A 15,423-nucleotide genomic window follows, 5' to 3' on the forward strand; every position below is an offset into this window, starting at 1 on the left:
AAGAGCTTAACGAAAAAAATCAAAAAAAAAAACCCTCTTTTTTTTTTTTTTTTCCGCATAGGTATCGCAGGGCTCTCCACGCGTGGAGCCAGATGCAGTTGATGCAGTGTATTCTGCTTCTCGTGGCTTTTCACTGGGTTTACTGGTCTCTCTCCACCTGAATCTTGTCTTGTTCCATCTAATGAAAACATTTCTTTCACTTCAAGGGGAATACGTTAGGTACAGCGCAGGTTTAATGCCGACTGTATCAAAGAAACACTGAAGGGGAAGATTGTCTGAGACACTGCAATGGGAGGATGAACAGATGATTGAAAAGGTCTTCCCATGTCAAACCTCTATGACTTTAACTACTAAACGATCAAGGCAAAGGCGTTTCCTGGTGATTAATGACGGGCTGGGTGTAGTCGTGTCTGGGCCGTAACCCTGGCCTCTCCTGTATCCCTAGGAAATGCCCCGTGGCTCAGTTGTTTCTGCTGTTTTAAGCTACACTGGGCTTATGATTGATTGTCATTTTTTAAAGCACCTTTATGTTTGTGGCTATTTTGGTGACTGCTCTAGACAGCTTTGTTCCTCTCTCTCAGGTATGGATGTTATTTCTAAACCGATATAAATGTGCCCGGGTAGCAGAATGGTGGAAGTTCAGACATACGTCCAGTAGGCTCGTGCAGGTGTGATGCAGCTGGTGCGCACGCAAACTGCAGATCGTTGGACATCAAGCGTGGCTGTAGAGCTCATGTGTAGGGTCCGTGCCAGCGGGGTAGCGATGGGTGCTTTCCCTCTTCGCTAGCTCGCTGTGGGCAGTAGTGTTGCTGAGAATGATGGCCCGTAAGGATGTGATGCATTAAGGTTATCATGTTATGATGACGACGTAATGGTAATCGTAGACATGGTCACGGCGGTTGTTGCAGTGTAAAGGCACTTTGTGCAGCGCTGCGCTCTCGGGGAGATGGGATGGGTACCACGCTGCACCCGTTATTATGCTAATGCTGCCTTTTGAGCTCGTTTGACATCGCACTATTAATCCTGAAGATACTCCCAAGGTGCTGGCTCTCTGGAAATCCGCCAAAATCAGTGGCACTCAAGATTTCCAGTGTCACTGCCAAATTTAAAAAGCTGAATGCATAAAACATTGTAATTTGTTTACAGATTTGTTTTTACAGTTGGACTCTTAAAGGTCTTTTCCAACCTGAATGATTCTGTGATTCAGAAGCTCTCAGTAGTGTGGTCATTGTCTCACACTGTAGTCAGCAGTGAACGCTGATGGATGCAGAAGAGAACCCACTTGCTGGAGATAAGCAAAGCGACCCCCAGCCCTGGGCCAGTCACCGCAGCCCCGGGCAATGTCCTCGTAGCCCTCACCCACTCGGCGCTCGCTGGAACGGGCGCAGCGTAAATGATAGTCATAACAGTAAAGTTGGCCAAACTAGACCAAAGTTGCGTGAGGTTTCACATCAGACAACCGCACTGATTTAAATGATCGTTTCTGGAAGCGGAGGGCGAAACATTAACTGGCGGATCTTAGCAGGTCTCCCCGATTCACCAGCCAGTCACTGTTTCCAGTTTTGTAGCATCGGGACCTACAGCTTTTGACTCTCCTTAATTTCAGGCAGTGATTTGGAGATGCTCCATGAGTGATTTATCCGTGTGCATGACTCGGTAAGTGAGCAGATGTGATCAAATAAGGTGTAACTTATTATGGTTGTAGCTACGACGCTGTACGACCATTGCCCAGGCAGTGTTTGTAGATAGGTAAATGGTGTATTTTATTAGAAATATCGGGAGAAATAGACAACTTGGAGAAAGGCATGCGCGCCCAAAAGCTCGTCTCCCTTTTCTAGCTATGCTAGTTGGTCTAATAAAAGGTATCACTTCCCCAAACCTTGTCTTGCCTGCAATTAAATACAATGCTTCCAGAATCATACTGGGCGAAAGATCTTTTAATTCCTTTCAGCTGTGCCGTAGGTTCCATCAGAACCAACAGGAGTCCTGACATCCAGTGCCGGCTGCTGCGCCGCGGGAGCGGCGACGTCCCGTACCGCTCCACAGCCGCGTCCTTCGTCTTTTGTAGGAACTTAGCAAAGATTTAATAGCGACGTATAATGAGGGTTTGTGTGAGTGCGGAGCCAGGGGAAACGTCTCTTTTGAGTGTGTGAATTATGGAGCGTGCGGGTTAACAAAGGGAGAAAGAGCGAAGGTATGTTCATAATGGCAGTGGATAGAGTTAACGGCAATAGCACACGGATCTGCCGGACCTTTTCCATCTCTGATCTATAGACTGCAATGCTCTTTTCTAGTGGATGGTGAAGAGGAAAACAAAACAGGCTAGAAGAACTTTCTAAGCTCAAAACGAGGATAAGAATGTAACGTTTTGAAGGCATGGGGAAAAAACTGTCTTCTGTGCTTTTCTTTGAAAAAGCAGTAAGCAAAAAAAGCATGAAATCAAAATGGAAATAGAAATAGTGTCTTCCTGCTTATGAAAATTCAAATTCTTTTCCTTAAAGAGTAGAAATTTAATCTGCATGCTTAGTGTATAGAAAGGACATAAACATTGACTTTGCATACACTGATGTTACAACGAATATTCTTCAATTTTAATAATGATAAATACGTCCTTTTATTACCGGTGGTGCCTCGCTATAATTTTTACCCATTGCTATATCTTTAAAACGGGAGGTTACACCAGCAAAAGCAAAATATCAACAGGATTGACTTTTAAACCAAAAAGTTTTTAAAACTGTGCTTCTGTGTTAAAATTCTGTTCTGCATGTCCCCTGCCACCCCAGCCCCCGGGGAAGCCCGTCCCACCGCCACGCACCCGTGCACGTCCCTGCCGGCCGCCTTTGGCCTCGTGCTGCCCGGGAACCGTCCCCCCACTCCGCTCAGCTGGAACGGAGGGAAAAAATACAGGAGTTCACTTTGCAGCATCATGAACACTCGCCTTTTGTAACTGCTGGCTATGGGATTCATGCTTAAACATAAAAATAGGGCTCCCGAAGCGATCGGCGCTTACAAGGGCAGGCAGGATCAGCCCTGGGAATCTCGGTGTTGATCCAGACGGGTCCCTGTCCCTACGCTGTAGGATGTCTCGCTCATCCCTACGGTCCGACAGTTTAAAAGTGGAACATCTATCAAATTCTCATTACTTTGGAGAGGATGGGAGCTCATGGATTATAAACCTTAATTTATTTTTTATATCTTAAATTATGGTGCCGTACCTAAGCCATAAATTTTTACAAAACAAACTGCTGATGCATTTGAAAGAGCGGAATGAATACCCTCAGTGCCGTGACAGAGCGCGGTGCGTGGGGTGAGCGTGGCAGAGAGGTGGTGACGGCACATTGCTTTTGGAACGGCTACTCTTGTTGTTTTTGCAACAAGATGCCCGTGTTTACTGGGAGGAGAGGAGAGAAGGTTAATGGTATCGGTTCCTGGGAATACAGGCACTCCCCAGTGACTGAAAGGGAATATTCCTGGATCCACCGAAGATCATCGTTTCACTCCCGAGTGTCTGCTCGCGGGGACGTGCCTGTCTGCCTGCGGTTTAATACCGTCCAACGTGCTGATTTATTAAACGGCGTCAAACTTCTTCACAGCCCGTGAGCCGGTGCTCTGTGGGTTTTGCTCGGTGGTGTAGGGAGGCTGGAATGGCTATCGGTGTGCAAGACACTGCTTGAAATTGAGCAGCGCTAAACAGCCTCATCCTGCAAATCTGGGATCCGGCGGTTTGTTCCAGAGAGACCGCTCTTGCCAGGTGTTGAGTGCCACCGAGGGGGAAATCTTTCCCACCGAGACCAAATGCTGTTGGGAGTGAGAGTGATAAGCCCCTCGAATCCCTGCCGGACGATGCCCGTACCTCCCGGCACAGGGCGCAGGAGGTTTCCTCAGTTGTATCAGTTATAAGAGGACAAGAAGGATAGAAAGCTCAAAAACTGCGTCGGAAAGATTTGACAAGTAAAGTCAAAGGAAATACAGCTGTGAAAGCTGTGATGGGAGCAAGGGCAGGGGTCAGCACCAAACTCATTTAGTATCACTACTTCCTTAATGATATGGGTAATAAAGGATTCTTTCTGTATTATTTTATTCTCTTCTTTTATTTTATTCTGTATTATTTTATTTCTGTATTATTTTTGCCCCGGTTACGCTGATTGTGTACAATCGGACTCTTCCTCCAATATAGTTGGAACAGCGTTGCTTCCAGTGATAAGATGTGTAAAGTGAAGAGAGATAGATCAGTATAAATACATCTTCTTTGTTTGGCGGTGTGGACGGTCTTCCCGTGAAGGTCACTGGGACAATGCTCCAGGATGTACTTGTGGCGCTGGTGAATTGTGCAACGAGAGGCCGAGCGGCGTAATCAGACCTCGCATCTGGGTGCTCGCTGTCAGGGTTTCAGGAAACTTCTTTTGCTCCGTGATAGACCTGTTCTCACTGGGCAACGGGAAAAGCCTGTGTGACTGTTAAAACAAGAGTGGAAAAATATGTATCTGGAATACGCATCGCTTTCCCCTGCCAAGCCAAGTGTTTATTGTGGAGGCCAGACACAGCTGTCCTCCTCCAGCAGATATCGTGGTGTTTCTTGGATTAAAAAGGCCGACTGTAGTGGAACAGTGGAAGAAATTGCTTCAGAAGACTGACTTATTGGAGCCCTATATCATACGGACCCTGTCAAAAAAATATTAGCCACAATAAAAGCTGACACTTGGGGAGATGAAAGCAATATTGCTGGATATTGTGATTACCTTTATGGCGACGTACTCAAGGTGGGCAGAGGGGAACCGAGTCCTTTCTCCGTCTGACCTGGGCGGGCAGCACGATTGCTTCGGGGAATTTTTTTTTGTTTTATGTAATAAAACATCTGTAATAAAAGTTTTGGGAAAGAGAGCGGAGACATGGATTGCAGACAGCTATTTGGGTCAAGGGGTTAGGTTTTTGCCAGGCTCCAGATGGGGACGCAGAGGAGGACAGGGGCTGGAAGCGCCTCTGAAGCGGATCCCGTCTACGCTGCGCCGGCAGTCGGAGCAGCATCGGTTTAGTGAGCCTGAGCTCACTGCACCTGAGCTGCAGTTCGGCAAGAGAGAGGTCGATGTTCGCGTTACTGCCTGGATGGGGTATTTCCGACGCTGCTCTCGAATGTGCGTTTGCTCTGCAAACTTGCAGTAAGTGTGAATGACAAAACTCATTACACTATCTGTGCGTTTTCGTGCCCTTGCAGATTTACTGGAAGATGTTGGAAAACAGCAGCTTTGGCGCAACAGTTGAGTTATATCAAGGATAAGGAATTTTTGCTGGAAACTTGACAGGCACCAAATCGCTTTCTTATATCCAGTTCTTCCAGTTACTTCTGTGGATAGCCTTGCACTGGCTGTGGACCGTTTTATGTGCGTGGCCTGTTTTAGTGGGAGAGAAAACCCCACACAAACCCCACAAAAGACCAAAGCCAACCTTCCCCTGCACGTTTGGCTTATTTTTGAACAGCCTTGCCCAGCTCAGGTGCCCTCGCTCGCGCGCGCGGTGCCGAGGGCATGTTCTGCACCTCCTGCCCTGGCTGCCCGGCACGGTGAGAGGGGGAGAACTGAGGCCGAGGAGAGCTCTGTGACTGTTTTCGAACGGCCCCGGATTTACAGCCCCGGTGTTTCTTCAGCGTTTGCCGTACTGGTACGGCTTGTAGCTGCTGGGCTGGGACGGTAAATCCTCACAACCAATGTAACGTGTCGACACTCTGATTTCCAGGGATTTCTGCTAAGCGCATGTAGCTGCTCACAGGCAAAATGGGAAATTATAACTTTTAATGTGGCAGGTTAATTTGCTACACACCCAAGTCCATATAGAAACCGTCAGCTGCTTAGCACGGATCAAACAACACTTGCACATCATTTCTTTTCTGGTTCTGGTTCCTGGCATCAGCGGAGATAAGATTTACCTCTTTGTTTATGCAGCGTGTAAGTTAAACCAGAGAGTGGCCCAGCAATTTGTAAAGTGCAGGGGCTTAAAAATAACCCTGTTATGAAACGGGACGTGATGCAATACAGTGGTATTACAGCAGCTCAGTTGTGTTTGTTCAGAAGAACGCAAATTATGACCATTTGCTACATAATAGTGGATATTCTACCGCTCTTGGTTGCTCCTGGGCCCCCAGGTCCTCGGGGAGCAAACGCCAAACCTCACGGTGCCGGTCAGGTTTGCAACGCGGCGGCGACGTTTGGGGCACCATCAAGTGTATTGAAGCACAGTGGGCAGGCGAAGGGCTGGTTCTGGAGGGCGCTGGGGCCTTGACCGCACCCAGGCCAAGGTGTTTGGGGGTGCTCAGTGTCTCCTCGAGACCCCCACCATGCCCGCAGGCACGCCGGTTTCTTTGGGTGGAGGGAAGCGGTGGGATGTTTGCATCCGGTGCGTCTGCGCTGGAGGGAGGTGGTCCTGCAGGCGCCGGCGGGCCGAGCCGCGCCACGCTTGGGGGTTCAGCTGCCGAGTGAGGGCCGTGGTGGCTTCCCATAACCGGCATCGACACGCCACGTTACCGTGGCTCCTCCCGTCCGCCCTCCCAGCGGGGGCAGGATCGGTCCTCATGCGTTACTTTCCAGGTTGAAAATCTTCACCTCGGAACAGCGATGCTCTCCAACTGCAGGGGCAAAAAGTGGCTCTCCGCTCTATTTAAAAATCTTGGCGTTTACAAAATCTTTTTAATTTCAGTTAAAATCGAAACATGTTAACATTTTGCCTTTCCCTATGCTTTTGGTTTGGACTCAGAAGATAATTTCATGTTACTGTTATTTTTCTCCAGGAAAGCAGATACCTTCTCTATTCCCCTACAAAAGCTTTACGCCACGATAATTTAAGATTTCCTCCAGGTTAGAATATTTCTGCACGTAAAACCTCTTTGAAGGTTTAAATAGACTGTAACTGAGTTTTGACATGTATTAGCACGTGTCAAGTACGGCAGTTATTAAGGGCAGTGGAGACGAGACACATTCCATCGCCCCAGCGCCTGACTCGCAGGTGTCCACATCACTACAGGCCACAAGCGGGCAAAGACATTCAGAAAAAAGTCAGCCCTTGTTGCAACAAGCACTACGAAGGGCCTCTGCCACCCGTTTGAGCGACAGCTCCAGTGAACGGTCTGGTGAGGATTAAACTCTGGTTGCTGTCTTACAGGATTGTGAGTGGGAGAGTTGCTTTTTTATCCCTTTTGATGTAAATCTTTTCTGCGTCTCTTGTAAGGCTCTGCAGCCACCCAGAACATATTTTTAAATGCTGTTAAAGCAAATGCTCGCACGGCGCGATGTGCGTTAGTTAAACAGGAGCTACTGAGGTCTGTCCTGTTCCTCCTCTCTTCTGTGTGCGCCAGTCTGCACCCAGACAATTCCTGAGAGGAACCGGTTGCCACACTGATAGATTTTTTTTTAACCCTTTAATTCCTTTCATGCCTAGCCAAGGAATCGACTGAAATGGTCATCTCTCCCATGGCAGAACTGGAGGAGCGCGGCAGGCAAAAGGAAATCCTCAGGACTCGCTCCTTTTTAAAGCATAACAGGTTTAAGCAAAGCCGACTGATCTCTGCCCTCCTCTTCCCAGGGCACAGCTTCCGTGCTGCAGCGCAGGTCTGACAACGAGGAGTACGTGGAAGTGGGGAGACTCGGTCCGTCGGATTATTTCGGTAAGAAAATTCAACTTAAGCGTGGCTCAGAAAGACGGGCACACGGAGTCGTATCGAGTAGTTATCCTCTTAATTAGCGTGCTCTTCTTTTACAAGCGAGGGGTTACGCGTAGGTCAGGCGCTGCTTCCAGCGGCACGGGGAGACCGCGGTGAAGCTCCCACCGCCCTTTGGTTTGCACCAGTGTAGCTGACAGGAGACGGATCCAGACTCCGCAAAACAGTCTGAAAGCGTTTGTTTTCAGAGGCGTTTTACACGCATGCATTATGCATGTGACATGCGTCTGCGCTGTCAACAGCATTATGTAAAGTGTCTGTCAAGAGGTTCGTAACGGGAGATGTTCTCCAGCCAAAGCCGGAGGTTGGTGAGTGGAACACGCGGCCTCCGAGAGGCACAGGGTGTGTGAGAGCCCCTTTCTCCCTCTTCCCAGGTGAGATAGCGTTACTGCTCAACCGGCCCCGAGCCGCCACCGTGGTGGCACGTGGACCCCTCAAGTGCGTAAAGCTGGATCGGCCCCGCTTCGAACGCGTGCTCGGTCCCTGTTCCGAAATCCTCAAGAGGAACATCCAGAGATACAACAGCTTCATTTCGCTCACCGTCTAAGTGGCTCCTCCTGGCAAGCTGCCTTCGTGTGACCTTGTGCACTTCACTTTGCTCTGTGCAGCTCCATAGCTTTATGAAGAAGAAAATAAAAGGTGTGCATTTTATGTGTATTTTTTTTGTTTATGTCACGTACTGGGTGTCGGTTCAGCTCTTATGTACCTTGTCGGTAGGAAGACAACTGTTTGGATAAGATGAGCTTTGGGGAAGATGCCTCTTGGCTCGCAGGCAAGATTTTTACCTGTTGTTGGATGATACAGCTTCAAACTGTGGTTTTAACTATTTAAAATTCATACGAATTTCTATTCCCCTTATTGTCTTTGAAGTTGGTCTCATTCACCTTTTGCCGAGCCTCTCTGATCACGCGGTGTCCCTCTGCCTGGCACTTTGAAAAGTCTTTTCCCTGGTTGTGGACCGGAGGTTTCTGAGGTCCCGTGGGGCGAGTGGCAGCCGCGTGGTTTGAGGGAAGGTTGGCGCCGGGTTTCGGATCATCCCAGCGAGCCAGGGAAGGGGAGAGCTTCTGAGTCGTTTTGTTGGTGGCTCAGATAGAGGGGCCGTACTCCCCCGCGTTACAAGCCCTTTCAGGTCTGCTCTGTAGGATGTGCGGGGGCAAACAGCCCACACCGGTCTTCTGGGCGAGGAGGCGGAGGAACAACGTCTTGTGAGAATGCAGATGGAGCCTTTAGGACCCAAGGAATTGGTCCTCAGCTTTTTTTTTAAATGAGGGTTTGCGTTAGATCCCTTAAAAGTCCCACGGGAACTTCTCCGCAGAATTAAGGGGGCTTCGAAACACGTTTCTCCACCCCGGGGTGAGCTCAGCCGCTCTGAGGCCATTCCCCTTACACGCAGTGCTGAGGAGGTGGTGCCGGGAGCCGCCAGGGACGACAGCAGCAGCTGGGTTTTGATAAGGTCCACTTAATAAAATTCAAATGCCCTTCTTTTAGTAACTGACTACATTTTAGGCTTTTTAAAGGATTTTCCAAGAGCCAAATTTGTGCTTCAGAATGCTGCCTCTCCTCCAGGGGACACGTATCGTGTCTCAGAAGGCCCGGGCACCTCGCGAGCAGCTCCCGGCGCTGGTGCCGCCATGCCGGGACACGGGCTCCTCCTCAGCAGAGCTTTGTGCAGAGCCGGCCCTGCCCGCGCTCCGCAGCCCTCGGGGGTGGGAGCACTCAGATTATTCCTTGCGAAGCTTTTCCTTTGAAGGAAAACTCGTCCTTGCCGAGGGCGGCAAAGCTCTGCGCTCGGCTGCCCCCACCCGCGCTGCCCGCTCCTCAGCTGGGGCACCACTGTGCCCCCTCTCTGGTGACAGAGGCCCTATGAACTCCCCGTACCTTTCACGCGCCGAAGGTTGCGCCATGAAAGGAGGCGCCGTCTCCTCTCTGAAGGGGGCGGTGGGTGAAGACCATGGCTGCGGTGGCTGCGGCCGGCGCGCCGCCTGCTTTCCTCCTCCTCTGCAGTCACCAAACCCAAACTTGGGACTTCCCTACCGGCTCCCACCCGGAGCACCCGCCCTTCCCGTCGCTGCCCCCGGGGCTTTGCAGGGCTGACCGCCGCTCGGCTTCGGGCTTCTCTCACCCCTTCGAGGTGCCTCATTTATCCCAGCGGGTTTTCGGGGGTCCCGTCAGCGTGTGTGCGTCGCTGCTGTTTGTTACGGTTACGTTCTGCTTCTTGCGCGTGATATTAAATAGGACCATGCACATTTTTCAACCTTCCCGTTCTTATCACGTATTTCTATAGGCAGAGCCCTGTTATATAGAGAGATAAATGTATATGCATTCGCAAAACTTTTGATTTGCTTCACAGTTTTTGTATTCTCTTGTGCAATTTATTTTTTTTTTAAATAATTTTTAAAGGTTACCAGTCACTCATGTATGTTCTTTTACCTATTGTATTTCTGTTGTATTGGTAAAAAGTTGTGAGTGTTTTGCATAATGTGCAAGATATACATCTCTTGTTAAACACCGAGGATTAGCCTCAGTGTTTAGAAGTGACTCGAGCGCACACACACACACACACACAGAGATTCTGGGCTTTAAACCTTTACAGCTCATGGAAGATACGTTTGGATTATGGTTGTGTTATAAGCAATCTCAAGAGAAGTGTAACAATTTAACACCAGGATTCCTATGCTCTGAGTGGAACAAAATGATATTCAATGACATTTTAAAGATAATTGTAATATTTGCAGTGGATGATGGGACAGGATTACGGTATGAATAAAATTCTTCTACATTATATGCGGCCGTTGTGGGTTTATTAATAATGGCACTCTGTATGAATAGAAGCCGTGTTCTAGTTAAAATCTGCATATCATAAAAAGTTTGAACTCTACTGAAAATAATCAGATGCAAAGGGACAAAAAATAGACCAAGAATCCCAGTGCTATATATAGTAATGGAAACCAAACTGGTTTTCTGGAGGATTAGCATGAGGAAAAAAAATTTCTTCTGTTTAAATGTGACCCTGTATGTCTACATAAAGCAGGAGGGGCTCGAGGTGTCTCTCGGACCGTCGCGTCGCTGTGGAGGTGCCGGTTCAGCCGGGCGGCTCGGCACCCGGGGGACGTGAGGTCTGCGAGCCGCCCGGCTGGTCGCAGGGACCCCGCGTGGAGCTGCGAACCCCGCGGGACTGCTGGTGCCTCTCCGGCAGCCGGGGGGGGACCTGGGGAACACCGGGCGCTTTCGCAAACACCGATGCTGCGCCTTTTTGCCCCCGTATCCCAGACAAAGCCCACGGCCCCGACCACACTGGGGATCTCACCCAGTCGTTCCTCAACTTCTGGCCGTGCCGGGGCTTTCAGAAGTGCAGCTGCCCTGGGACAGAAGCACAAAGCCGTTTTCGGCAGCGGAGACGTAGCGTGCTGCTGCCGGGGCTCACGCAAGGGGCTGCCCCAGAACCGCATTGAGGACAAACTTCTCGGAGAAGGCAGAGCCTCCGGAGGCACCACCCGTCCCTCAGGGTGAAGGCATGGGTTGAAGCACTGGAGAGGCTGGGCGCTGGGTGAGGAGGTGGTGTTGGTGCCACGCTAGCTGCCGTACCCACCAGAGCTCCGGGTGGCCACGTGAGTGGGTACGTTGTGGTCCGAGCTTGGCCGCGGTGCTGGTGCCACCAGCCCGGAGCAGCGTGCAGGGCTGGTGGACTCACTCCACGCAGCTTCGCTGTGGTGGCCCCCACACAGGAATCTTGGGCGGCTCCCGGCATCCACGGGCTGTCCAGCTTTCCATTTTTGGAGTGTGTTATTTTTCCCCCTTTTGCTATGATTCAGGCGGGAAGGACTCGTCTTTCCAGAGAATTACTCACATTATGTAGTAATCAGAAGTGACCACTCTCTCTGAGGTTCTTCCAGAAGGACGTTACCAGCCCACGCTCCCCAGAAAAGAGCATCTCACCACTCCTCATTGTCATTCTTTTTTCGGTTGGTTTCAATTGTGTTGCAGCTGTTTCAGGACTCCCAAGACAAAAGAAAAGACCTTTTTTTTTTTAATAGAAGCTAATTGTACCCCCAGGTTTTTTACGAGGCCCACGTGGCTGACCAGGCTTCGGCGTGTAGCAGGTCGCTGTAACCTCTCAAGCATTCCCACTGCTTTGTGGGAAGGGGGGGCCAGAAGCTGTGGAGTCACCTGGACCCCGTGAACCTTGATCCTCAAGCAAGCACGGGCTGACACCGTGTTACCCGTGCAGGTGGTGGTGGGAAACGAGCTGTGGCAGACAACCGAGCAATCCCAGTGCACACCAGTTTGGGTGTGGGCTGCTGGTTTGGTTTTCTTGTGGTAGTAAGTGGTCTTCAGAAGCGGAGTGGCCACGCGAAGGGTGACGTTTCTGCTGTTGGGAAGGTTGCACGAGGTGCGCGCGTCGCGTTCTGTTCTAAGACTTAAATGGTGCATAAATCCTTTCACCGACCTATTTATGGGAGAGATCGTGTTTGTCCTTTGCGCACATTTCTGTGTCGCAGCCGAGAGAGAGAATGTTATCTTGTGCGGAGGCAAAACCCACGATGGTCTCCTTAAAGAGAGCCGGAGATCCTTCTCCCTGCCGTTCACTGCGTGCACGTGCAGTCACCGCCACTGCAGGAGTGTCCCCCAGGACACCGTCCATCCCGCGGGGGCGGGAGGTGGCAGAGTGGGAAGATGAAGTAGGTGGTGCTGCACCGTTGACCCGACGAGCACTGACCCGTTCAGAAGCTCACACTTGGTGTTTCAGAGACCAGTTCACCATTTAGAGCCCGAATGATCTACTCTTACGCTCCCAGGCATGTTTTTTTAATTTGTTTCTAATGATTTGGCAACCCTGACTGGAGCTCGTTTTCGCCTTCTTCAAATGCACACGCCTGCTCAGAAACTTGCGAGAGCGTTTCCAAAGCCGGAGTCACTTCTGTAGGTCCCACTTCCCTCTGGAGAAGGAGAACATATTTGGACACGAGCGTATGCGTAGCCGTGAAAATCCCATGTTACGGGAATGCGTTGGCGTCGACGCTCCTCCGGCTCCTCGGGTGGCTCTGCGCCGCGGCGGCTCGGCACAGCTTTAGCCGGGACGCGGCACTGGCGCAACGCGCTGGCCTTGGACAAAGCTGCCCGGCCGGAGGAGCTGGCATCTGCAGCCAGCTGGTATTTTTGCGAGGGCTGAGGATGTTTTTTATGCTTGATCGGGCTCCAACACCGGAGCGATTCTTCTGATGTCTAAAAATCTGGATTCAGCTTTTAGAAAAGAGGCTGCGCTTTGCCTGGGAAAGGAGAGCAAAGCGCGAGCGTCTCCTTGGGCATCCTCCGACCCCCAGCGCAGAAGCGCGGGGATAACTTTTCACCTCTGAGTGCTCCCACCCCCCCCGGCCGCATTTCCATCTCTGCTCTCACACTGCTCCCTGCCAAAGCAAAGCTCAGAGCCTGTGCTGCCCGGGCGGGCTGCGACGCACGTCCCATCCTCGGGCGCGTGGGCAAGTTTGAGTCTGCAGGGTTCTCTTTAAAAAAGCCGTGAGCCCTCACGGAGGAAAAAAATAATCATTTTACCCAAGAAGACTGCTCCCATTCCAGCATAAACTGTCTCCAAACGCGGAACAGCGGCGTGCCATGGCGCTGCGCGGGCCAGCAGCGCTGAATGAATTGGCAGATGCTGCGCTGCTGCGTGATCCCTGGTAGCTGGGCTGCGAGAACGCGGCTCCTCGCTACTCACGGCCCCGCTTCCGAGCCAAAAAGAGCTGATTTGCCAAAAAAGTCCCCCTCATCGAAGCCCCGGTGGGATAAACGGAGCCGCTCGCTGCCAGGGTGCGTTCACCTTCCCCTCGGTGGGTGCTAACGGCCTCCGCTCTTTGCACGAGCGGGCGGTTGGAGACGGGACGTGTAGACTGATGGTGGGGTAGGGATTTTCTCACCACTGCCTGCTGTTCCTGGCGCTCTGGATGTTCGTGCTGCTGGCTCTGGGGAAATCAAGCCTTTCTGGGAAGTGGCTACTCCCTATCCTCTTTATACAGAAAATGTATTGTTATTATTTGAAAGCACTTTTGTGTTGCCCTTAGACTACAAGCATGGCGATTGTTCCATTAGAAGACATCATGGTGCATAGCAGTGAAATACGACGTACAGTACCATGCAGTATGTATTTTCCAGATAAACTGGGAAAGTAGTGAAATGGATCTGCAAAGTGGGGGTACAATAGCTGCTTTGCGTTCCTCCACATGTGTGGAATTTATATGCGCTACAGAGTGACTCTGTTTCGTTACCATGTGTTTACGATGATCGGATGATTAGCCGTATTTCTAGCCGGTTTCATTTTCTCGCTTGTATTTGTGGGCCAAGCACAAAGTCGCAGCGACTTCGCATCGAACGTGGCGATGAATTAGTGCCGGCTAAACCCTCCCACCATTTATTTCCACTACGGCAGCGAGAGGGAACAGACTTAACAGCTGAAAAATACAAGAGATTATTTCTCTGTCTCATCCAGGGGCAGCTCCAGCAGTGTGCCAGACAGAAGTAGCTGGCTGCGGCTGCAGGCTCCGGGTTATTTGATGGAGAGGTTCCAGCACGGAGGTGCATCTCCTCCGCACCCCGACCTGTCCGGGGAGCCGAGCGTGCCGACGCATCACTGCTCACACGTTAACTTGCATCATGGTGACTGCGGGAACCGCTGCCGGAGGAGAAGCTGCAGCTCAGCGCCGGCTCCGGCGGGGATGGAGAAGCCCCGGTCTCGGTCCCGCAGTCGGGAGGCAGAGTCGTGCCCCCACGGGGGGTTCGTGCGGCTCTCGGTGAGGCCGAAGGTGTCTGGGAAAGCAATAGGGTTGCTCCTGAGTCTGGCATGCCTGCGAGTCGTGGCTAACAGCCACCGGCAGCATCACGAGCTCCGCTCCCGTTGACACGGATGCTCAGACGCATCTGGCACACGCTGCCGCGGGGCCGGTCCCCGGAGGTGGGACGACGGTCCGTAGCCTGGGCACGCATCCCGTACAGCATCACACCCCCTCCTCGTGCCTTGCATCTCTGGCTCTTAGCCCGGGGTTTGGCTTTTAAAGAAACCACAGGATTAGCCAAGGAGGGCTTTTTAAAACTTGTACTTGCAGGGGACAGGAGAAGGTACCGAAATGGCCGGAGGTCCCCGAGAAACACGAGAACCGGCCCAACAAAGGCGCCCTTGTGCGTGCGGGAGATGCGGCAGAACCTGTGTCCGGATGAAAGCTGCCCTATCAAAATAGCCATAAACAAACCCGCCTCCTCCGCTACAGAAAAGCTGTTGTGCCAGGAGCATATTAAATTGTATATGCTTTTTCTCAAGGCAAAAGAATTGCAGCAGTGACGGCAGCTGTGCGCGCTGGAGCTGAGCCACTGTGTTCGACTAATGAAGGCCGCGCTGCGGACGGGGTGGGGGAAGGACTGCGGATGAATGTATTATTCAGAGGGACCCGCACTGAAATAATCTACCGGCACTGGGGATGTGCGGGAGGGGGAAAAAAACCAAAGAATGTGATTGCCCCGGCAGCGAAAAATGGTGCATTTGCCAGAGGGCGGCACAGGTGATGGGCCCGATCCCTTCCCAGGCGGATCCGCAGCCCTGCGGTGTCGGTGCTGACAGGATGGGGCTGAGGGAGTGGGGGGGGCTCAGCCTGGAGAAGAGAAGGCGAAAAAGGGGAGACCTCAGAGCCCCTTCCAGTGCCTAAAGGGGCTCCAGGAGAGCTGGGGGGGGACTC

General features: G+C 51.5%; 1 protein-coding gene across 1 annotated transcript in view; it reads left to right on the forward strand.

Annotated features, from left to right (window-relative positions):
• PRKAR1B (protein kinase, cAMP-dependent, regulatory, type I, beta) overlaps positions 1–8,387 on the forward strand; it is a 97,125-nt gene extending 88,738 nt beyond the window's left edge. The window contains exons 9-10 of the mRNA XM_009885830.1: positions 7,570–7,651; positions 8,080–8,387. Coding sequence (XP_009884132.1) covers positions 7,570–7,651; positions 8,080–8,252 — 255 coding nt within the window. The 3' untranslated portion in view covers positions 8,253–8,387. The remainder of the gene's footprint in view (positions 1–7,569; positions 7,652–8,079) is intronic.
• The last annotated feature ends 7,036 nt before the right edge of the window (positions 8,388–15,423 follow it).

Source organism: Charadrius vociferus, unplaced genomic scaffold, assembly GCF_000708025.1.
Source record: "Charadrius vociferus isolate BGI_N301 unplaced genomic scaffold, ASM70802v2 scaffold430, whole genome shotgun sequence".
NCBI classification, from domain to species: domain Eukaryota; kingdom Metazoa; phylum Chordata; class Aves; order Charadriiformes; family Charadriidae; genus Charadrius; species Charadrius vociferus.